This window comes from Cimex lectularius, unplaced genomic scaffold, assembly GCF_000648675.2.
Source record: "Cimex lectularius strain Harlan isolate CLEC.00 unplaced genomic scaffold, Clec_2.1 scaffold69, whole genome shotgun sequence".
In the NCBI taxonomy this organism is placed as follows: Eukaryota; Metazoa; Arthropoda; class Insecta; order Hemiptera; family Cimicidae; genus Cimex; species Cimex lectularius.
Genome location: NW_019392630.1, coordinates 1444641 through 1469423, shown reverse-complemented (window position 1 = coordinate 1469423; position 24783 = coordinate 1444641). Strand labels below are relative to the sequence as shown.

The following is a 24783-nucleotide window of genomic DNA, read 5'->3' as shown; positions in this document are numbered from 1 at the left end:
AAAGTTTGAGACGGTTCAAATCAGCGAGGATAAATGGTTCAAAATGTAACAACCTGATATGAATTCACTCTTCGTTGGTAATGTACACAGTTATAAAAAGTGTAAACTTTGTGGCCTCTAAACTGGCCCTCGGACAATCTGCCTCTTTGAAGAAGGGTCATCCTCACATGATTAAGTATAGGCCAAGAGATGTTGACATATGGATACTTTCTTTTAGACCAAGGACCGCGTATGCAGGGAAAGGTTGCTCGATGCGTCCTACCTAATGCTAGATTGCAATTGCTTGGATCCATATTGCAATTTTTCCCAAAATGAAAGTTGCTTGGAGCTGCGTACGCTACCTTGTATTCTCTAGAAGCAAGACACGCAAATAAAAAAGACAGGAATTTAAAAGACGCTTCAGACTACTCTCTGAATTTCTTGGACGTAAATTAACATGTCGACAAAAGACAAACTGACACTGAAACAGATTTAGACGTATGGACTAGAACTATGGGGCACTAAACCTACCAACATCGAACGCGGCAACTCTTTAATTAGCCCAATTGATGTCCAACGTTACCCAACCAGCTACAGTACTTGATTGGCGGAGTCAAACATGTAATGAGGCTTGCAAGAGAGTTCAACATAAGCGATGAAACAATTCGCTCAAGCATATATCGACTTGGGTCGACGTGGAACCTACCTCAATGGGTTCCTCATAAATTGACCGACGGTAACAAGCTTCGGAATCTAGACATTTGCCTTTCATAGCACAAAGTAAAGAGTTTATTTAATTTCACATGCGACGAAAAATTGATCCGCCGGTAGGAGGTCGTACCATTGGCTGTCACCAAATGGCTCTCTACCATTGACGTAAACGAATTATTCACCAATAAAAATGTGATGCTTTTTGTATGGTGGGGTAAGACAAGTGTGCACTACGAACTCCTACCACTTGGCCAGACCATCATCGCAGAAATCTACTTAAGCCAACTGCAACGAGATTCTCTTGCCCTAACCCAGAAACAAACTGCTCTCGTGAACAGAAAAGTTGTAATTTTTCTCCAGGACAACGCGGACCACCTAAAGCCACACCCTCCGTACTCTCCCTGATCTGGAATTTCATCCCTCCTTAGCAATGACAATCGTACAGTCGGGAGTTCCATAATATTGCCAAACAGCTGGAAAATAAGTTGAATTTAGTTTTAAGTCTCGGGGCCCAAACTTTTATAGTTAAGGCAACTGGGCTAGTAACTCGTTGGAAGTTGGTTACAAATAACGATGGAGCTTTTTCCCCAAATAAAGTATAGTTAAACCAATTTAAATTGTGACACTTATTAATCCTTTAAACCTGCATGAACTTTTCTGGTACCTACGCCAGAACGAGTTAGTAACGACAATATTTGTTTACTCTGGGAATATCAGACCAAGCGTAAGAAAGTCTTCTAAAGCAGTGGTCAACCTAATTATAACTAGAAAAATCATTTTATTTCCAGAGCTTGTTGATTATAAATACTTATGCGTGTCGAACTGTGCCACCCTACTTCATGTTTACTAGAAGCTAGAACTCTTAGGACTTGATTGGTTTTTTCATGTATTAAGACAATTTTGTATTCAAACATAGGTGAATCAATAATTTAGTGTAGATTCCTGTAATGTAACGACACCTTTCTTCCGAATCTAGCAATGAGTGAGCTATTGATAATTTCTTTTGACACTGAATCCCCTAGGTGAGGCTCGAAATCGTGATACAAATGCGAAATGATTTCGATCAGTTGTTTAATAACATTGATCTAAAGACCTGTCGCCTTTCACTTTGATAGTTTAATTTAGAGACCTCCTAAGCTGTTCTTTTCATATTTCTTGCGTGCCCAGAATTTCTTATAAGCGAATACGATCCAGGACGACTCGTCCGAAGGGTTCGGAGACCGGAATCGGGGCCTCGTGTTTGTCATACGGATAACACACAAAACCGGTTCGTCGATTCTCCATTTCTGTTAATTGACTTCACCAACGCGATCTTTTTACCCACACTATACACGTTTTGTGTCTAATCGGATCTCTGTGTCATAAATCGATAATTAAAGTATATACCGAGAATTATGTTCCGGTCGCCCTTGCCATTCCCTCGTTTCGGGCCTTGGGTAATTATTATATTTAGATTCGAGATCGTTCATCACCTACGCCCCTGAGCCTCTTACGCCGATCCGCAAACGGTTTTGTTCCCACCGGATATTCTTAAAAAAAAATTGTACGATTTAACAAACGAAATCTCCAGGGTCGTTGTAGTCACATCAACATGTCTTACGATGAACATTTTTTAATTTGAATTTCCGAAATATCTTATACAAAAGAACCTATGATGTCAACTATAAATATTTGAAGTAAATATAATCGTAAAGTTTCCCCTTCTATTTATATGATAACAAGGACAGCACATTGAACTTATTGTAAAAATTATTAGTAATATCAAAGAGAAACCTCCAATAGGAATAAAATTCAAATGGAGAGATATCAACAATCTAATGAAAGACAACTCGATAATCATGGCTCCAAGAAATGTCATGAAGAGGATGTTTGAGTTTAACCAAAATTTCCAAATAAACCTAGGTACCAAAAAGGAATGGCAAAGGGAGGAAAACACCCCCTTTAAGATTGGCACCATCTGGTACTACTGGTACATAACGGATCTAGAAAGCTAGAAGGCACGGAGGCAGGAACCAAATACTCAGATCACGTGGGAAAATACGCCAGTGTCTTCCAACCTGAGGTCCTTGTAATTAAAAAATGCATCCAATTCTATCTGAACAAAGGCTACAAAAACAAGAATGGCTACCATGTTAGATGGCCAAAGCGCTAAGTTCAAACATCATTAGCTCAATGGTGAGGAATTGCAAAACCAAACTAAACAAATTATGTATGCAAAATAAATTCAGCCTCTGCTGGGTCCCAGGACATCCGGGACTAGAAGGCAACGAGGTAGCGGACGCTCTTGCAAGAAGAGTGTCTACTATACCACTCATAGGACAGAGGTACAGAATGTATTAAAGGAAGCAGGCAAAAACTGGGAATCCTAACAGGATCCTTAAAAGGACATTTAAAGAAGATTGTCATAACCCAACACGGCACGTGCAGATCCTGCATACAAGCAGAGGAGCCACCTACTGACAAACTGTAGTGCTACATTTGCCCGCAGGAGGAAGTGTTTTGGGACGTACAACGTAACCGTAGAAGAGATTCAACCACTGAAACTGGGTCTACTAATTAAGTTCCTTGATGAACTAGTACATCTCGGTGTGCTTTAAGCACAGAACGGGAAATGCAATAGCTCTTTAAGAGCGCAATATGCACCCCGACTAATACATCTATCTAATCGTAAAGTTCAGCAGGTTTTTTCGTTCGTAGCAGCAGAAGTCAACCCCCGTGTTTTTGAAAAAAAAGCCCATTCGTTGTACGTTATCTGTCTAAACGTCTTACGAGGCTTTACGTCTTTACCGTTGTGGTAAAAGACTCGATGAACCTAGCAAATCGATTAGCATTTTTTATGTAAATGAAGCAAGGGCAGATAAATATTTCAAAGCCCTAAATTTCGAATTATCATTTATGTTCAGTTAATTTTGCATACAAAGTTTTGGCATCAGTGGAGTAGAAAAATCATTAGTCAGAAAAAGCTAATAGTATATTACAATTAATTAAGGTATACATTTGAGATAAAAAAAGTCAATGGCACGAGTGGATTCGAACCCACGATCTTCGGCTTGATACGCCGTTGCTCTACCACTTGAGCTATCGTGACCTCGATCCACTCGGACACTAACCTCCCATCTAAAAATGGCAAAATGGAGGGAAAATTCGAAAGGTGTGGTTGAGATGGGAAGTTAGTGTCAGAGTGGATCGAGGTCACGATAGCTCAAGTGGTAGAGCAGCGGCGTATCAAGCTCGTGCGTTCGAATCCCGCTCGTGCCATTGACTTTTTTATCTCAACTGAATACCTTAATTAATTGTAAGATATTAATTGGTCAAGCGGACCACGAAACTAAAAGCTAATAGTATAAGTGAATATTTTAGTTAGTTAGGTCTATATCTAAAATAATCAAAAACCGCTGAAATGTATTATTTCCATGGAAGATTTGACCGAGGTTTGGTATTAAATGGGCTTTTCCACCGAAATTCAATAAAAAGTTAATATTAAGAATGTAATCGTCCGATACATAAATAACAGCTTATCTACTCTGAGAGCGTCTTTAGGGCGGCGATATGACGATCTCAGCCGTCATAAAGAAGCGGCCTACCTACTATTCTGGAAGTATTCTGCCGTTCTGAATTCCAATAAGCCAATTGTGCAGGAGTCACGAGCCGACCGATAATCGGATATGGTCCGAGGAGGACTGTTTATGGCGTTCAAAACAATCACGTCGGAGTATGCGATAATTTGACGAAAACGCTGGTCGACGAGCATCCATTGCGGTTCTGCTCGTCTGGAACTTTGACGTTCCTATTTAAAAAAAAAATCAAGACGTGAGATCATACTAAAGAAACTCTACTGTTATTCTCAATAAAAAAATGAAAGGACTATTGGCTGGAGAATTTTATTAATCTCGACTTTATTACAGCATCATTTTTGTCCTTTACCATGTAACCTGTACATCGGCAGAAGGCTTCTTCATAATTTGTTCTTAAATAGTATTTACTTTTTAAAACACAACTAGAGAAAATCAATTTATTTTTATTTATTTGCGTTTTGTTGTTCATTTGTAATGGCTTGCATATTAGCCTGATTTCGCTGACTTTTTTATCACATATCTTTTTAGTGGGGAACGGTTGGGTGAAAAAAGGTGAAGGGGTGTCGGGGGGGGGAATCGAACCCTGGTGTCTACGAGCCGAGAGTCTATCACGCTGACCACTCAGCTACCTTCTTCAGAAGTAATACATTTATTGAAAGTAGCTGAATAGTATCATCTTTACATATTTTTTTAAACAAACTTTATTACAATTTGTATGGAATATCAATAGGAACATGGTTCGTTAAAAGGTATTTTCCGATCATTTTAGTCTAATTGTCTATTAGATGGGTTTCTACATTTGATCAAGTATTAGTTCGATGTTGCTTCCTTACCTCGCCCGACATATAGTACCTGACTGAAGATGGAATGAAAATGAGACGCATCTGTTAGTCTATAACATCGAGGGTTGGTTCTAAAACGATCGGCAACGGCCATGTCACAGGTTCTGCACACCGCAGACAACATGCAGAAATTTTACAATATATAGAATTAAATGCTAGAGGGGGCGTCGGTGGCCGCAACGGTTTAGGCGTTGACACGGCGCTCATCACTGTAAGCTAAAGGTCCCGGGTTCGAATTCCAACCCGACATACTTACAAATGGTTTTTTTATTCAAAAACGCCGGCACCCCGAGGGTTGATATAACCTCTGCTATTGCGAACCCTCGTAAAATAAATAAATAAAATTAAATGCTAGAATGTCAAAAGCCATTGTTATAAGATCTTGTCACCTTCCGAGATACCTCCCCCATCCCTCTTTTCAACATCACCAAACAGTCTATCTCCTTCTGCTCGAATAATAAAACCTCGATGTTACTTTTGATCAAAATCTTTCCTAGAAACCTCACATTTTCCAAATTTGCCGACGATGTATTGGATCCCACATTCAATTCCGACTAGTAGCTCGTATTCCGGTAGTAGCTCTTCTACCTTTCACCTAGTCAACTCCTCCCTCACAATCTCATCCCTGTATTCAGATCTAATTTGGCTTCATCCCTCCTTCCGTATGTAGTATTTCCTAGGCTCCTTTTTTTAGCAATCCATAAATTCTCGACGGCCACCTATATTTTCAAGCTATTTCAGCTCAAATTCTCTATCCACTCTCTTAACACCCGCTCGTTGTCAAATGACCTATATCTTCCCCGTTTGAGAGGTCCTTCCTAGCTCGAGCCAAAAATCTCTCGAATTCTCTCCCTTTGCCAATCCGCAAAGCTGCCTCCCTTACCACTTTTAAACCCTCTTGTACCATCAACTCATCTCCCTCCAAACAGAGAAAACAGCTCACAATATTATTAGGGGCTTTTGCTACATTAGAAATCTTGTGACCTTACTTTTCTCAACTTTTAAGTTTACAGTTTGTGATTATGTTCACAAAAGACAGACAATTCTTTCTTATATCTACTTACTTATACTTATTATTGCTACTATTATTTCTATTTTTTATTATGTGATTTAGTTAGATGTTAACGCTATACCTTCATGAATTCAAGAGCCAGATTTGTAAAAAATGTATATGACCTTATTGTTATTCTTAGGTGTCTCTAGTCCCTGAATAAAGTATTCTCTCTCTCTCTCTCTCTCTCTCTCTCTCTCTCTCTCTCTCTCTCTCTCTCTCAGATTTTTCCAAAGTAGAAGATGTGCTAAATAAACTTGGAAAATATCATTCTCTAAGAGATAGCAGACAAATAGTAAAGTTTTAAAAACAAAAATTTGCAATAGCGCATAAATCAATTCTCTAATCAAAACTATTACAATTATTGGGTTGTTCCCTTTGTCTTTAGAAATCTTTAAAAATTTCCAACAGCAACTTTGAAAATATCAATTTTGTTAGATGATGAATCGTGCTGAGTTTAGAAAGGAATTATTTAAAGCAAACAAACCATGTAATATCGCAGAAATCGAGCTTTTACCCATAATTACGGTAATTATTGTTTTTAGACTATACGAGTCAAATACTTTAGTTTAGCCAGATCAAGTTATCAATGATCCAACACAAAAATGATTTAGAACGCTTATCGATTTTTCGTAGGCGGCCAGTGACGAAGTTAGCCCTTGAGGAAGATGATCGGCAATCCAATCTCACTCGGTGGTCCAGACTCTTTATCTCACTCGAAATCCGCCAAATTGGATTCGGGGCTCTTTCCGTCGAAACGGGATAGACGGCCGAGTTTTTCCCCCTGGGGATGACGGGAAATGTCGAGAAGGGGCTTTTTGCGTGTTTACCGTCCGGCCTTTGAACGGACTCAGCCGGGGGCGAGATGCGAATCTTAATTTATTCTATTCTCTACGATCTGTTCCTCGAGAATCTGCGGAGACATGTCTTTCCACTGTAATCTCCGGCAAACCGAAGCCGCAACGGGAATACTAAAAAAGATCATCCTTTTCATAAATCATCTTATCTTCTCCTTCTTTTTTATTATTATGAGTAAATATTTTACTATTTTCACCACATATTCCTCGACCTTTATGTGTAATCTGAACATCTGAAAGGTGTTTCAGTATCACGACTTGAGGATAAGGGACTTAAATAATATATCATTGTGTAATATAAAATATGAACTGGTGATGATTCTAAAAATGAAGTATTTATTAAAGGAGACTAATATTCTTTTTACTGACAAAAATCCCACTTACAAAAAAAATAAGTAAATAAAAAATAACGTGAAAAATATATGAATTATATGTTCACTCTACAGGTAGTCTGTTTAACCTTTAAAGCGAAAAGTACGACATAGTTCACACTGAAAAAAGGTAAACCACTAAAGTCCAAGATAAATGTTATATGTTACAAAAGTTTTTTTGCTTGTGCCTTTACCATGTTACCACACATAAACATTTATTTAAAGGTAGACCATGAAACTGTAGCATTAGAGAGAGAACTTCAGTGATTCAGTCTTCAGTGCCTAGGGTAACATTAGACCTCAACGCGTTCCGTGTCACGAAGCCAACATTAGCGGTGTAACGCGCCTATTAAAAAAGGATTTTCAGCCCTAAATAAATTTCTTCAGCTATAAACAGGAGGTAACAACGATGATGATTTGTGTTTATTTCACTTCTATCCATCATGGCTTGTGAATAAAAGCACCTTGAAGATTTAACGACTGTAAAAGGTAAAAGATATGAATTGAAGTTTAATATAAAAATTAGCCATTTATTAAATGAATGAGCTGGGTTTTACACTTCTTCACGTTGAAGCTGCAATTGGAAGTAGCATACTATAAAAGCTCTGGATTAAATGAACACGAATGAAATTAATTCCTATGGAGCCAAGGGGTCTTTTTATCACTCAGAATAAAAACATTTAGTCTAACTGTCATCAAACTAAAGGGAAATTGTTTACTAGATTCGTCTCAAATGAGTAATAAAATTTAAAAATTCCAACTTCACTATCATAGTTTTACGTCTTCATAGATGAATAAGAAAATTAATAATTGTAAAAAAATATACGCCTATGTAAATTAATATCAATAATTATTCGATTACGTCAATAATAAATTATTTTATTTACAAAGTGAAATTTTGTTACTTAAAGTTGACCCAAAGGATTTGGGTTGTCCCACATGAATATCTATTATTTTCAAATATGAACTTAATTACACATTTATCTATAAAGAAAATATATTTTATTTCTAGTATTTATTCTTTATCTATACTCATTTTTTACAAAGATTTTGTTGCCTCCAGATTTACAACAAATTTGAGTTATGAGATAAACAAAAATAAAAATTCTAACCTCACAATCGTAGTTTTATGTCTACCAATGGACAAGAAAATAAATAATTGTAAAAAAAATACATTGATGTAAGATAATATCCATAACTATTGATTACGCCAGTAATATATTATTTTGTTTACAAAGTAAAAGTTTGTTACTCGAAGTTGACCCAAAGGATTTGGGCTGTCTCGCATGAAATATCAATTATTTTCAGACATGAACTTAATTTTCACATTTATCTATAAAGAAAATCTATTTTATTTCTGGTATTACCATACAGTACCACTTAGTAGTACGGTACCATATAGTACCACTTATCTTTACACATTTTTTACAGCGTACACACATTTTCAACAAGTTTGAGTTACATGATAAAAAAAAAATTAATGTTAGATGTTTAACATTATATACGGAAAAACCGTAGAGTCAGAATTCTGTGGTCGTTGGTTAAAAATGGGGTTAAGTGAATTATTTGTTACGCAAATTTTGACATTTTTAGTTTATTTCTTATGTTATTTACCCACGGGAAAAGGGTACCAACTTCGAACGCAACCTGTAAAACAAAGCCGATTTTAGAAATTTAAGCAGATCAACTCATTTAGAGCGAATCAATGATCTTTCAAATGGTGTTTGTCACAAATTGAAGAACAAATTTACAAATCGATAAAAACAAGCAGAAAAAGAAACAATCAGAATAAGCTGTTCTAATCTTCCACTCTTGTCATTAAAACTCCAAAAAACTGGTATTCCTCACGAAACAGATCTCGGGAATAAGTGGCATCTTTAAAAAGAAATTGTAAATGTTCAAATGATATTTGCCAAAAATTGATATGATTTGTAACAACAAGCAAAAAGGGAGAACAGAAATATCAGAAAGAGCTTATATAATCTTCGATTCCTAGTGATAAAACTAAAACAAACAAAAAAACGATTTTCTTCAGGGATTAGATCAAAACAAAAAGGGGAATCTTTAGAGCTGGACAGCCCCAAAAAACAGGTAGACTTAAGTAAACACAATGGGAGAATATTAGGGATGTTTATAACTAGACAGTAAACGTGGATAGAAGAATCAGAGTTGTCTGTCTATTTTCACTCTTTCACTTCCTGTTGTTTAAACACCTAAAAAACTCTTCAGGCAACAGATCGGGTGAATAAGTCCAAAACAACAACAAGCAAAAGGAGAGAAAAGAGAAATCAGAGTAGGTTTATTCTTCTTGTTAAAAGACTAAGAATTTCTAGACTAAACAATAAACTATGAAATGGCTTTGGCAAAAGTCAAAAAAAATGACATGTCTTTAAAACCGAGCAGAGAGAGAGAGAGAGAGAGAGAGAGAGAGAGAGAGAGAGAGAGAGAGAGAGAGAGAAAGAGAGAAAGAGAGAGAGAGAGAGAACATAAGATTAGGCTGTATTCAAATTGTTGTACCTAAACTCCCACAAAACTAGTCATTTTCAAGAAAGAGATCAGAAGAGTAAAAGAGGGGTCTCTAGACTAGACAGTGAACTTACAAATGGTGTTTGCAAAAAATAAAAAAAAATTGACATCATCTGTAAAAATGTGCGCAGAAAGACTTGATTGTTGAGAGATACTTTACACGCCGAAAATTTTGGCAGTCAGGGAACATATAAAGGGAATAGGAAGGATCTTTGAAATTGGACATCGAACTTACGAATTATTTGTGTGACAAATTGGCAAAATTGACTTGGTCTGTACCAACAAGCAGAAAAAGAAAAAAAAAGATCATTTCATATTATATAGAAATAATCTATTATAATCTTCGATTCCTGTTGCTTACACGCCGAGAAAACTGCTAATCATCAGGGAAACAGATTAGGAGATACAGAGGAATCCAGTCGGATTTAATAACCAAAAACCTTTACATTTTTTTGCACGTTTTGCATTCAAGTATGTACTACTTAGAACTTTTATTGTTCAACAAACATTGATATAATATTACGTTGATTGTTCATTCCAGCAATAGAAAGGATAAAAAACCCCTATCCAAAGATCATTAAATTTTTCAGATTAAGATTATGTTTTAGCGGATGGCCAGGATGATTGTCATTCTCTGATGAATCAGTGCCTACTGTCATACAGGATTCAATTTTCGTTTAATTTCATTATGCGATCATATAACGGCTCAATTTTTTGGCGTGAAAGCAACAAAGTACACATTGACGTTTTTATTGCCTTAACCAGCATCTGAGAACTTGTCGCATTGTGCTCGAATTTTGTAATTTTTGTGGGTGGAAGTATCGACCAACGGAATTTAATGTTTTTTGGTCTATTAGGATTGTAGTCATGTGTTATATAATTGTGTGCTTTCGACCTCTTTATTTGGCCTTCAACTTTACAGAACAGTAACAAAATAGAAATGTTGATTATTTTTGAACCTATAATTTACATTATCTACTTCCATCATGTGTTGTCTAAATCTAAATTCTGATCATGAGGGTCGTCTGTGGTTTAACTATTTTATTTAAAATATAATCATTATACAGCTTAGTTCAGATAATAGACTAGAAACATGAGTTGGTAGCAGTCTGAAAGTAAACCAATCAGACACCCATATATGCATGTGGTAGACATAATATCCCTATTTTCATAGATTCGTTTCACAACCAAATAAGATGGTACCATACACATTAAAACAAATAGAATAAGCATGGTACTTATAAATGTATAAAAACAATGAATAGTCTTATTATTTAAATGCAATAAGTTTAGGAGCTCTTAGGAAGGGGTTAAGTTGAATGTATCATTTCACAATTGAACTCAACTTGTTGCAGTCCATTTGAATATTGCAGTCATTGTTCTCTTTCTGAACGTAATGTGTCTTCTACCAAGGACTGCATTAATCTCTACAATTTTGACATCTTATATTGTAGGTTAAACGGGTGTACCAACTGAAGTTTGTGCTTTGATAGACCAGTCCCTGGCCTGTTTTGGTCGGCACTGTCATGTTTGTTGCCTCTTAATCTATCAAGTATTGTTTGGTCTGGCCATAATACACAATAGGAAAGTCACTACACCGAACACAGTAAATCAAATTAGATCTTTTTTAGAACAGTACTTTTTTAATTTGGCGAAGAAATTCTTTTGAGCGTTCTTCTTATTTTTTTCAATTAATTAATCTTTATGCAACGTATTGGTCGAGATAAAAAATTCAGTGTCACGAGGTGGATTCGAACCCACGACCTTCGACTAAATACGCCGCTGCTCTACCACTTGAGCTATCGTGACCTCGATCCACTCAGACCCTCTCACCTTTCAAATTTTCCCTCCTTTTTGACATTTTTCAATGAGGGTTGTTCTTAAATTTGTACACAAATTTTTCGTTACAACAAATGTCTGAACTTTTCAGAGATTTGGTTATTGTAAATAATAATGTCAAACTTTTCGGTATTTTCAAGTGTAGTTGGATTAGTTTTGGTATTGTACATTCTTTATAATATGAATTTATTAATTTGAGTTAAGGGATAGACATTTTTTTTGCAATATATTCCTAATTGGTTTTGTTCGGCTCAACCTAAAAATAACTTATTTTAATATTAAATTAATTCTTTCATTAAAATTTATTTTAAAATAAGTGCCGAGATGAAAATTTAACTATTCCGTCTGACCTACACTGTCCCTCAACAAAAAAACAACCGTCCACCTGGTTTTAAAAATGGCCAACTTTGAACATGCGTATGTTCTCAGCCTTTTGTGTCACAGACCTGCGCTATTTCTCAATTTTTATAAAATTTTACGCTGAACAAGATGGCTTTTTAAATAAATGTTTTTCTAGCTTCATTCATTTATGAGTAACGTGTTAATTTTTGCATTTCTTACGAAAATTTCAAATTGAGCTGTGGAGCAAGGAAATCATCTTTGGAGCGGCGACTTACAGCAATCGTTAGGAAATTTGAACAAGCTTTCAAATGGTCACCTTCCAGTTTTCCCGATTTCTCAATTTTTCGAGTTATTCGCGATTTGTGGGAAAAAAACCGATCAATCTTCCTCACGATTTTCGAGTATGCAAAAATTTTGAATTGCCATGTTTTCGCAAATTTTACGCTCAACAACTTTTGTTCCTGGGACATTTTCAAAAAAAGGAACAGGAGGAAATGGATTTTTAATTTTTTTTTACTTTGACCTTTTGGGATGCGGAATGCTTCTGCACTGTTTTTTCAATTAATTAATCTTTATGAAACGTATTGGTCGAGATAAAAAATTCAGGGTCACGAACGGGATTCGAACCCACGACCTTCGACTAAATACGCCGCTGCTCTACCACTTGAGCTATCGTGACTTCGATCCACTCAGACACTCTCACCTTTCGAATTTTCCCTCCTTTTTGACAGGAGGGTTTCTTCTGCAACCACTACTTTACCTCATCACGTAAAGTCAACTTTTCCTTTCCTTTTCATAGATGTTTTGGCAGTTTGGCTTCGAATAACGTATTGAAACATTAACTTTGTGTATGGTCAAGTCATCTTTTATGGTGATTTTCTTTCACAGATTCTTTAAGAATTCATCGATTTGATGAATGTCTTACAGTGGTGGGTTTTCAAAAGTCGTAACTTCTTAAACAAATCTATCCAAACAAACAGCAAATTGTTCTTACTTTTCATTAGAATTCCTTTTAAACTAAAACCTGGTTAATATTCTATTCAAGGTGGTGTAGAAAGACCCCGTTTGAACTCATAAAACGAAAATTGCTTGTTTTTCCATAGGCCAACATTAAAATGAAACTAAAAGAGTGAATGTCTTCCAGGAAAGAAAACTAAAATTGTCATTAAATAGATAGTTAAAGTGTTTATTATAGATTGCAAATATTTTGCTGGGGGGGGGGTGAACAGTTTAATACTCTTTGAAATGTTTTAATAAGAAAATTGGACGATTCTTGCGGAACAACCCGATGCAATTAATGCTGACTGGAGAAGTTAAACGTCCTGACAAAGCCATGAATGTATTTTTAAGGTGAGCCTTAAGTGCTTAGAATAGAACTAATGGGTCGTTATCGGTAGCTAACAATTGGTTTAACGGCGTTACGCAGCGACCTGAAGGGTCGGACCTGGACACGGTATTTTCCAGTGCCAATTAGCAGGCCATAAACATCAAAAGATAATCGCCTTGGACTTGGCGAAACGAGATATTTCGATCTGAGAATAAAAGGCGTGTCACATGATTTCACTCGAGGCACGAGACGAGCGTGTGGGCCGGCCCGGAGGAAGAAGAGGAAGTGAAGAATGGGTTCACACGAGGTACAGTCGATACAGGGTGCGGCACCTGTTCGACGTCGGCCGACTGTACGACCGAACCGGTTTCCCTTAACTTATCTCCCATTGGCCGACGTTTCTTCTTGTTGTACACTGCTCAGTATGTAAAATACGTAATATTCACCTGTTGGATCAGTGGGGCCTTTGGCCCTCGGCTAAAGAGACTCCTCCGGTCTCGGACGAAAGAAAATAGATCCTTCAATCTTTCCGTAATTTCATACCTGAAGGTTTATGTCTACCTGATATAAAAGCGGTCATCGAGTCGCTTTATGTATGCCTATGATTGAAATCTTTGTTAGAAATTAATCAACAAAGTTTTTCGTTTTTTAACATACAAGCAGCTTGATTGTTTTCGATTCTGATGCGCCTTCGCTCGCTAGTTTCATTTTGTTTAAAAAAGCACGACAATGGCGATTCGATATTAAAATTTATTTCCTGCCCTATCGGTGAAAGAAAGTAGGCCGAAATAATTTCAACCATGTATATTTGACCTGGAAAAGATGCTTCATAACGGTTTGGTTGTTTCTGAACTTCTTACCATACTTATCCTCTTTGGTCTGTCTGAAGTTTCGGTGTCACGCTATCGCGCAAGGTCTACGTCAGTGCCTTGCCGCATTCTTCTTATATCCCTGACCCTGTCTGGTGAACTTGTACGTTGGTCATTTCTGATTATTTTGCCTACCCTCGATGATTTGGCTTGGCAGACGCGTTTAGACTCGCAAGGCACTGGCATTGATCTACGAATGAAGATGCGACATACAGAAATACGTCAGATAGCCATAATGATCGGAATGGACCAAAGCACAAGATCGTCAAATAGAGTCGGGGTTGGAAAAGGAGTTAGAAAATGCACCGACGTTGACCAACTTCTGAAGATGGGCAAGGAGCGCGACTGACATGCATAAACAGTTCGGTAAATAAAATCCTTGAAAATGGCCGAACCGAATCTTATCAAAAAGAATCAGGGATATAAGAAGGCGGCGGCAAGGCATTGATATAGACCAACTACCGAAGATGGTGATGAGCCGAAACGCTTCTGGAAGACCAAAGCAGCATCATTAGGAAAATCATTGAAAACGATCATACTATAGACCCACTACATCAGACATCCAAGTATATAAGACGCTATGGCAACACAGTCCCGGTATGATTACGGAAAGTCGAAACGCGTGAGACAAACCAACATATCGAAAGGACCAAACCAGACATAATCAGAGGGAGGGTGTGACAAGGCACCGACGTAGACCCACTACTGAAGATGGCGAGAAGGTGAAACGCGGCAGTCAAACTAAACCGACCGGGAACTTCGGATTCATTAGGCAGTCAGGGATCGAAGAAGGGTGAGGCTGTTTAAACCAAAATGATCGGGCACCTTTCGATGAAGGTGAAACCGACGTCAATCCAACACTGAAGATGGCTAGAAGCCGAAACGCACCAGTCAAATCGAAAATGCAGGATTCAAGAGGCACGTTTCTATCATTCTATTAAAAGAATCTGTACTTGTTTCTTAGGGAATGAGTTAATATAGTACCAAGCTGATCTACATAAACGGGGCTGCCAAATTTAAGATATCTGTTTGTTGAAACGTAACATTTTGGTAATAAGACAAAATTTATGAATCCTATAAATACAGTCTGCCTTTTCTACCAAAACAAAAGAAACATATTGAGAAAATTGTAGATTTTCTGTTTTCAAAAAAACGCCAAGGGATGAATTTGTTTTGTATTTATTCTAAAAACAGTATTGGCAGTGCATTTAACATTGCCAACAGTCATTAATTTTCATTTTTTTAAACAAAAATATACAATTTTTTCATAAAATATATGCATAGCTAATGTAACAAAATAATAAAGCGATCAATTTGGAAAATATCCCCGTCAATGGAATTATTATAATTTAACTGGAAACCATTTATTTTTGGCGTATTTTATAAACAAACTTTTAATAAATCAAAGTTGCATTTATTTGAAAATACACATTTTAAACTGTAGCTCGGTTGTCCTCGATTATACTGGTGCGCTGTATGTATCTGTGAGATTTGGCATTCGGCTGTCTTAAGTGATTAAGTCTATCATGAACATTTATTATAGGATAAATCAGAAACGACTTTGATATTTTTCAAAGAAAGTACCAACGATTACAATTTTGCCCATAGAAAGAAACATTCAAGGTTAAAGGTTGTCCGTTTCGCCATTTGCGGTAAAATTAATAATAAATTACCTAAGGAAGGCACCGACACTTGAAATAGCACAAGGCCAAGTTCTTACAGACACCCCCAAAGGAGAATTTATCAGTTCAGACGGCGAATAAAATATTTCAACCATGGTCGTCCGTTTTTACTCTTGGCCAGAATACATTTGAATAAATTCAATGATGTGAAAGGACTTGGTCTCTTCCGGCTGATTTTTTTTCCAGGCTTCCACGTTGATAAACGGCCGGTAGGCAGAGACATTTGACACCGAGATCCGTGAATAAAGCCAGACCCGAAGCGAGAAACGGGTAAAAGATTAATTATTAAGATAATTAAACGTTTTCTTGAATTTATTATTGATCCAGTCTAAATAGAAACCGGTATTTAGGTTTTCACCAGAAATCGAATTGAAATCTATTCAACCACTTGATGGAATCGGGTTTGATATAATTAACAACTAGGTTATTAAAAAACCCTTCTTTATTTAAAGTTTTTTTATAATAATGGGTGCAAAGAAAGAACTTGTAACGGTATTGTAATTATGTAATTTTATTATGATACAATTATATACAATTGACATAGTAACCTGTTTCTAAAGTAAAATTCCTTCACGTCAAAACAGCAATTTCTAAGGCGTCGTGTCAGAAAACCGAAGAACTATTTGTGGATTGTTCTTGCGCTTGCATTCGAGAAGAAACTTCTTTCCCAGATAATCGGGAAAGTTTTACACCGCCCTCGTCAAAGTCGATTACCCCTCGATCGCACTCGAGTACTTGAAACTGTTGATGATTGATCATGTTCAATTACACGCCCACTTTCTTAAAATATGATTTAGTCGTGTGGAACGACAGCTATTCGGCCGATTTGAAAAACCGTGAACTTTTGATAGAAAAGGATTCTTTACAGACTTCACCCAGGACGTCTGACCTTTAAAACTGCCTATCAGGACAGAAAAATAAACAATTTTAATCATACTTATACTGTTTGTTCAATTCAATTTAGTTTAATGTTTGGTATCAAGTTTGGAGATTTGTTTGGCTAGAAATAGAAGCAATGCGTACGAAATGACCTAAAAAGTGATGATGCTCTAGTTCCAAACACTGAACATTTCCAGGTTGTTAATTTTCAAAATTCCAGGTCCTCAATTTTTAAATTAATGTATATGTTTGGCCTTCTGTGTTTTTGTTATTTGTATTATATTGTTGCTATTTACGTAGGGAAAAAACAGCCAAATAGACACAGCTAATGGCAAGAAGCTTTTTCAAAAATATTCTTTAATATTCATCACTTTTGATTTCAAATGGGTCATTTAAAATGTATTACGCGGTCATACGTTTTTCCAAAGTCTGACCTCCACATGAAAGAAAAGTGCTGCTCTCAATTTTTTGTACTGCCAAAGGTGTGAACTATTTTTGCCACCAGGTCAAACCCGCCGCAGGTGGGGCGTGCTGAGCCATTCTGGACTAGTGTCATTCAAAACTTAAAGAATTTGATCCTGACTTATTAACTTAGTTAATCGAAAAGTTTGCACGGGGCTTGCCAAACTCTGCCACAAACCTCACATTCTCCAGACCTGTCACCAACAGATTATCTTTTCAGAACTTTCAACAATAGCAGGGAAATGTTGAAAACGGGCAATGCCTAGGATCGGTGTTGACTGATTTTACGAATCAAAAATGAGGGTATTACCGAGATTTTTAATTCGTTAAGAGAGTTTAATTTAAATCAAAGATTTTTTTAATAATAAAATCTTACTATAAACAAAATAACATCACATTCTTAAAGACCTTGTAGACGTTGTACTCAAACATAAAATAGTCCATGTTCAAACAATTCGTAATTATCACGTGGATACTTCCAAAATTCTTTAATGTTCACTTTGTTTATTTTAATTTAGCGAGTATCGTAAGTAAAGCTGCAACCCCGTTGTGGTTTCATTAATTTTCTTCTATGTATGTATTTGTATTCTCTTCACTATAATTTGGCAAGATACATGAGTTCGTTTTACTCGGTTTACTTAGCCCTGAAACAATGCAATTTAGTACTATCGTTTACAGGTTAATTACTTGAAAACAAAAGAGGTCAAAAGAGAAAAATAATTGTAAGCAGAAATCAAGCCTAAATGAACTTTTCCGGCGTATCCCTTGAAAAAAACAAAGCAAAATAGCTACTGAATTCAATTAACCCTGGAGATGTAATTAAAGCGAGCATTAGAAGCTCTACACAGACATACAATTTAAAAATTTAGCTCGTATTTTTATTTTTAAACGTGCAAAAGTTTAAACAACATATCAGTTGTTGTTATATTTGAAAAATAATTAACAGTTTTACAAATATTTGTTTAAATGGTTTTCTGGGTGCAATGTGAATAAATTGCAATAAAAAACATCATATACACATGCAACTTTCGAGTGTTTACTCTCTCCCATTCTGTTTTATTTCCCTTCTAAAATTTTTCGCTTTCTGCAGTTCATTCTATCATTAATCTCAAATTAACCAATAAAGCACACATTTTACCACTTAATATAAGTAAATAAATCTACTAAATATTTTAGGTAACATTTTAAAAAATTCCTATTAAAAATGATGATTCCAAATCTAAATTTTTCGCAAACATTCAAACATTATCTCTTTTTTTTCTTGAGTTGGGGTCCATTGTTTTAGAGCTTTTACTGATGTTTTTTTTTTTTACCCGGGCTTACTAGGTTTAGCCTACCTTACCACCTACTATCTGATACTGCACAGCTATCTCACTGAGCGCTTTATTAGCCATTGAAGTCGGCTATTAAACTAGCTTTGCTGGAGTAGCACATGGTACCATTTTACCAGGTTTACACAACTCACACCAATCCCAAACTTTAGATCCTTTTAAATAACTCTGATTCCACTTGAAACTTTCAACACATACCACACCATCTGTTGTTTGTATGTTTTTGGCAATTTGGTATGCCGCAAAAATTAACTTCATCAATAAACATTTAAGTTATACGATACAGAGCTCTTTCACTTCTTGATCCGAATTTTTATTAAGACGGTATCCGGCTACGGCCGAAACATCCAGACCTCCAGACATGACCACTGCGTCCGGCCCTCTTGCGCTATAAATGTAAAAGAACATGATTAAAAAATGTGTCAGCGTCGATGAGCCGGACAGCTGGGAAGCTCTGGTGTCAAGAGACCAGACGTTAAATGTCTCTCGGAGGATCGACTCCTAGGAGAGGGATCATTCTCACACAGTAATCAAGAATAGGCCATGGGTGGATGAAACATGGACACTTACTTTTGGGCCTAAGCCTATGCGGTGAGCATGCCCCTGGAGCCCAACCTCGGAGTTGGATGGATAAGACCAAGTTCTGTCTCCGGACTATTGGTACGTCTCACGTGCATATTTGACTTTCTATAAATCAGTAATCAGTCAATTGCAAACCTTCCTTCGATCACCCCGTAGCAGGTAATGCTTGGTTACGATCTGCGCGTACAATAAATTTAGTATGGAGTTCCAGCCTGGTAAAATGGTTCCAGTTCTACAACAGGTGCGAGTTGTTCGCTAAGGACCTGGTTGCTGGAGAGGCGAAGTACAGCGAGGTTAAACATCAACCATGCTTAGTGGAAGGATTTTTCGCGGTAGTTGTGACGAAGACGCTTCAGAAATTAAGCGGAAATTCCAAATAGAGGCAACAGCCAACGGGTGAAATCCCGGCTTCGATAGCTCCGGTGAGGCGGAAGACACGTTTGAAGGACAGGAAAAATACTTTGCTGCCGGAAAAGTGTCGAAGGAACTCGTAATGTGCCTACTTGGTGTTTGTCGTAAAGACAAGAAAAAGAAGAGCGTCAGCGAGGACCTACCTCTTCAACCTTAATTGAATCTGCCGACGAGTTGTTCCGGACGTATGAGAAAGAGAAAACCGCCGACTCATCAAAATATTATAAACAAATTTCACGAGGCCTTATGAACGCTTTATCAACTTAAAAAATATAACGGAAAATGTGACTCACACTTATGACTCAGGGAATGAAATTGATGGACTCAAAATCTCTTTTTTTAAAGGAAATAGCTTTCGTTTTGTAATGACTGTTTTCATTCAACAAAATTTCAAATTATCTAATAGGTTTTTACTTATATGTATGTAAATAATTATTGGGTTGTTACAGATAATTTTGATATTTCTATTCGTGTTGGGATGTTCTGGCAGACGAGTGTCATCATCACACCATTTCAGTGGTGGCTCGTTTGTCTTCTGTATTATACAAACCTTCATTGTTTTTGTTCACAAAATCTTTTATCTTTAAATCAAACGTATATCGTCTTACATCATCACAATTAATCTTTAAACATATTTCGACACAGTTAATAATACGGGTCGTTTACTCGCAATTAACGTCGGTCCTTGGTGGTTCTTGAGATGGCTCCCCTAACAAAAGGTCCAGTGAAATTACAGACGGAATAATTTATTTTATCAATGCTAGTCGGGCGATTAGAACCGTGTTTATGAAAGATGGGCCTCATATTCAAAAATTTCCACCCCGGGGGTCTGACGTCACGGATTTCGATCTTAATCGGTGGGCGATCCGAATCGCCTCGTCGTCTCACAAATTAAGCCCTCCAATGAGAAGGTTAAATATTCATGAGATCGAACTCAACGCGTCTGCAAACCCGACCTTTTTTTTCCAGCGATTCAACTATCGACATAAATAAAAATCCGACCGCCCGAGGCGGTCCCTCACTTTTAAGCCCGCATCAAGAGCTCAAGCCCTTTTCCAAAGGAAGTATGAGAATTTTCACCCCCTTCCCATGTATTATTTACGTTAGAAGAGAAACGAGTCGTCCGGAAAAAAAGATCGTGGGAATCTTGCCGTTCAACACTTTATTTTGATATTGAAGGATCTTCAACTAGTGAAGTCGAATTATAAGAGGGAGATCGAAACAACCAAAATAAAGAGAAAATTATTTCAGCTTTTTGAAACAAATCAAATCATCAATTATTGTCACTCTTACGCTAAACGTTTCAAGTTTGTAAATGTTGCAAAACAATGCAAATTCGTTTAATCTCAAGATTTAGATAAATCAATGTGAAATTGTAAGATATGCTGTGAGATGTGCGAGAAGACAAACTTGTAGTGTATTCGATTATTTGCTTCACCATTTATTTTCGACTGATCGACGTATTTCGGTTTACATAAATTGTTTGTGTTGTTATTTGTTGTTGTTATTACAAATGCATGTCTGTTAGTGTACTATTATTTTGGTTTATCTATTTATCAGTCATAGAAGTTTCGACAATCTTCAGCAATAAGTTTGATTTTGGTTTTTGTCTCACCCATCGTTCATCTCTCAACCACCTTAACTCAGTTGATATTATGTACCACAGAAACAGTGTAGAGAAGCCGAAAAATCATCAGTTAGAATAGGCGGACCAAAATTATTGGGAATGCAGTTAGGCTGAATTCGGAGGTTTTGCCAGTGTTCAATCAAATTCTCAACTTCCTCATTGAATATGGCGTCCATATGATTAAAGCATAAATCAACAAGAATAGACGCACCCAATAATATAAAATGTGTAGAACATTTCCGATTTTCACTCACTCGGAGACAAATTGTATATGTTATTTTTAATATTTATCAAGATTTAGTTTATTTTATATGTCGAATCTTTTTCATGGTTTGCTCTGTTTATTTATGGTTTTTTGCACTTTTTCGTTTATTCTGTATATATATAATTGAAAAAGTTTATGAACAAAAAACTGAGGTACTTCGCGCGTTGCACTTTTTATTTTTATTTTCACAGTTAGTTCGAAAAATAGTTTTAGGTAATTAAGATTCTTAATCATTCATAATATAAGAACTTGACTTACAATCTTTGTTTTTGTATAGTTTTATTGTATCTTTTATTATCGAAAGTGAAATTTTATCTCGCCGCACTTTTTACATTGTCAACTTAATAGTTTTTAAGCACGAGGTTCCTCTTTTCTTTCTTCCTTTTTCAAACCTTAAAGGTTTCTAAAAGATTAGATTTTCATTTATTGGGAACGGAAAGGACTCGGGGATAGATAAAGTTTTTTCAAAGCCGCGTTTTCCGATAAATCCGAGGAATTATGCCGCTTTCAGGGGCAATTGGCTCAATTAAAAAAGTAAGATTCCACCCTTTTTAGCGGATAACATTAGCTTTCCCTGTAAAAATCGGTAGCCGGAGATTCCTTTGTTATCTGTCATTTGGATCTCAGAAGAGAAACTTTCACTTTGACTCAAAAGTAACTTCGGGCGGTTTGACACTTATTTAGATTTATAAAAGTATAATTGACAGTAATTATGCAATATGAGTAAATTTATTTGTCTATTGAAAGTAACATTTAAATTGATTGGATTTTTAAGAAGCATTGTAATTGAAAGAAAAGCTTTGTTACCGCGCTGTCAGAACCGTTGGAAAAAGCCGTGCATTACGAAACCCCACACGATTAACGCGACGGCTTGAAAGAGCACTTATCGAATTTGTCGAACTGGGATGCAGCAACAATTTTAATTGGAAAATTCCAACTCGATGCGTGAATAAAGTTAAGATTATAAATGCCGCCAACATCCAATATGATGGAGACGTGCAGAAAATTGCGCCCCACCCGCCGTAAAGGAGTGTCACTATTGTCGGGAAGGCAATTGTCTACGCGTTATGCAGATGGCCTTCTCTTCAAGAAACTGGGATCGTCAAAGGGCTTAAACTATTTTAATCACCACGAACCACGGATGAAACTGCCAAAGTAACTTTCCAGGAGGAGCAGAAATGTAAAACTGTCAACTTACTGATTGTCATGAACTTAGGGAGAACTCCTTTCTCGACCTAAAAATTAATTTTTATTTAGCTTAATATTATCAAGAACAATTATATAAAAAATACGAGCATTTCTTGTGTTTGATGTTGTAAAAAATTTTCGCTTAATTTTAATGTTCCATAATAATTCAATAAATGTCAGTTTAAGGATGGCCTCCTCTCTTTCTCTCTCACTCTCTCTCTCTCTCTTTCTCTCTGCCCCTGTATTTCTCTCTCTCTCTCTCTCTCTCTCTGCCCCTGTATTTCTTTCTCTTTCTCTCTCTCTCTCTTTCTCTCTCTCTCTCTCTGCCCCTGTATTTCTTTCTCTTTCTCTCTCTCTCTCTCTCTCTCTCTCTCTCTCTCTCTGCCCCTGTATTTCTTTCTCTTTCTTTCTCTCTCTCTCTTTCTCTCCCCTCCCTCCCTCTGCTCTACTCCAACGTCTAAAGTACATAGCAATATGCCCAATCCTATCCGTCACGTGAAAAGAGGTGTCAGTCAAAATTGCTGATGCTTTTACATTGATTTAGTGGTTCAGGGTTTCTTCCAACGCCACTCGATTTATATTCAGACGGTGAAACAGCAGGAAGGTGACGAGTTACATGCCGCAAAGAAGAATCAAAATTGCATGTTGCTAAATTACACTGCCATGTAAGCTTCCATTGCACTATGAGGTCTCCAAGGGCAGAACATGTAGCGGATATCAAAAATTCTTTCATGAGCTAGATCATCTCTCATATCCTGATAGAAAGGCTACCGTGAAAATAGTATTAGCACGTAACGTCTTAACCAACGTCCGACCTGAGCCTGCATTCACTGGCAATGGTCAAAATACACAAGCATACAAAATTGTTCTATACGATCTTTTTTCGCACGTTCACTTAGTACCCATCTGTTTCAAATTGTCGAGATGGTGAGGAAAGTTTCTACACACCAATCAGCAGAAGAGGATTGTGTAAAGGGTGTCACATACTCTTTTCGTCATTCACAAGTGACCCTCGTTCCACTTTTACGACGGTGTAGGGTTTCAGGAGCATTCGAACTACTGCGACCTAGGGAAATGAACGATGGGTGGAAGAAAGAACATATGAGCCTGAATGATGCGCTTACGTGCCAACTTCTAGAAGGGAACAATTGGGTCGACTCGTTTACCATAGTAGTAGGACTCCGAACAGTCCCTGAGGACGATTTCAAGCTTTCGTGAGAGTTGTTATATGGTCGTACTGTCCAGCTGCTCTTACTACGACTACCACATGTTCTAAACTCTGTTAACACATACAATGACGGTTTTCAAAATTATAAAATAGATTTATCTTTAGTTTGGTATAAACAAAAAATGTCTGTGTAATATTTTAATTAAAATAAATAACATTTTAAGTTTAAAAGTGAGCATAGAGAAAAATTAGCTTTAATTTAAGAAATCTTAACGGATCGTTTAGCAGCTGCTCTTCAGTACAGTTTTCAAATGTCAAATAAATGCACAGAATTTTCAATAAAGTTCAAATTATCATATGTAAAAGGACAATACTACATGTTAAATTATTTCGATCCGAGTACAATAGGCGATTCGGAATGAAATTAGATCCAGTGTTCCATTATCGAGAAAAGATTAGTGACACGAAAAAATCACCCTGGAATAAATCTTTGAACAATGGGAGGACGCGTTGATTGCGGAATGATGAAAGATCAATCTTTGACGCCACGGCCGCCAATTTGGCCCAAACCGGTCTCGCGTATAACGCAAGCTGCACACGTACATCGAGGTGTACTATTTTCAACAATTACGCCTGTAGCATATTCACTCCAGCGGAATTCAAAGTAAACAAAAAATCACATCCGCATAATATGGAGAAAATCTATATTTTGATGAGATGGCGTAAATATTTGGTTCATCCAAGTGTTTGTATTGAAAGCAAGTACTGTGCCAGTCGCATAATGTACGAACCTCTATTTTTGGCAGTATATGCTAAACCAATTTGAAATTAAATTATCTACAAACTTTTTAAGCCTGGTTGGACCAAAGTACACCACAGTTCAGCTCAGTTGGCAATTG

At 36.8% G+C, this 24783-nt stretch overlaps 1 protein-coding gene across 6 annotated transcripts in view; it reads right to left on the bottom strand.

Annotated features, from left to right (window-relative positions):
- LOC106670380 (cadherin-99C) overlaps positions 1 to 24783 on the bottom strand; it is a 401762-nt gene that overhangs the window by 150997 nt on the left and 225982 nt on the right. For 3 of the 6 annotated variants that reach the window (XM_024227116.1, XM_024227175.1, XM_024227131.1), the window contains one exon: positions 22727 to 22763. The exons of the other annotated variants lie outside the window; for them this stretch is intronic. In XM_024227116.1, the coding sequence (XP_024082884.1) occupies positions 22727 to 22736 (10 nt within the window). In that variant the 5' untranslated portion in view covers positions 22737 to 22763. The remainder of the gene's footprint in view (positions 1 to 22726; positions 22764 to 24783) is intronic. 6 annotated transcript variants of the gene reach the window in all.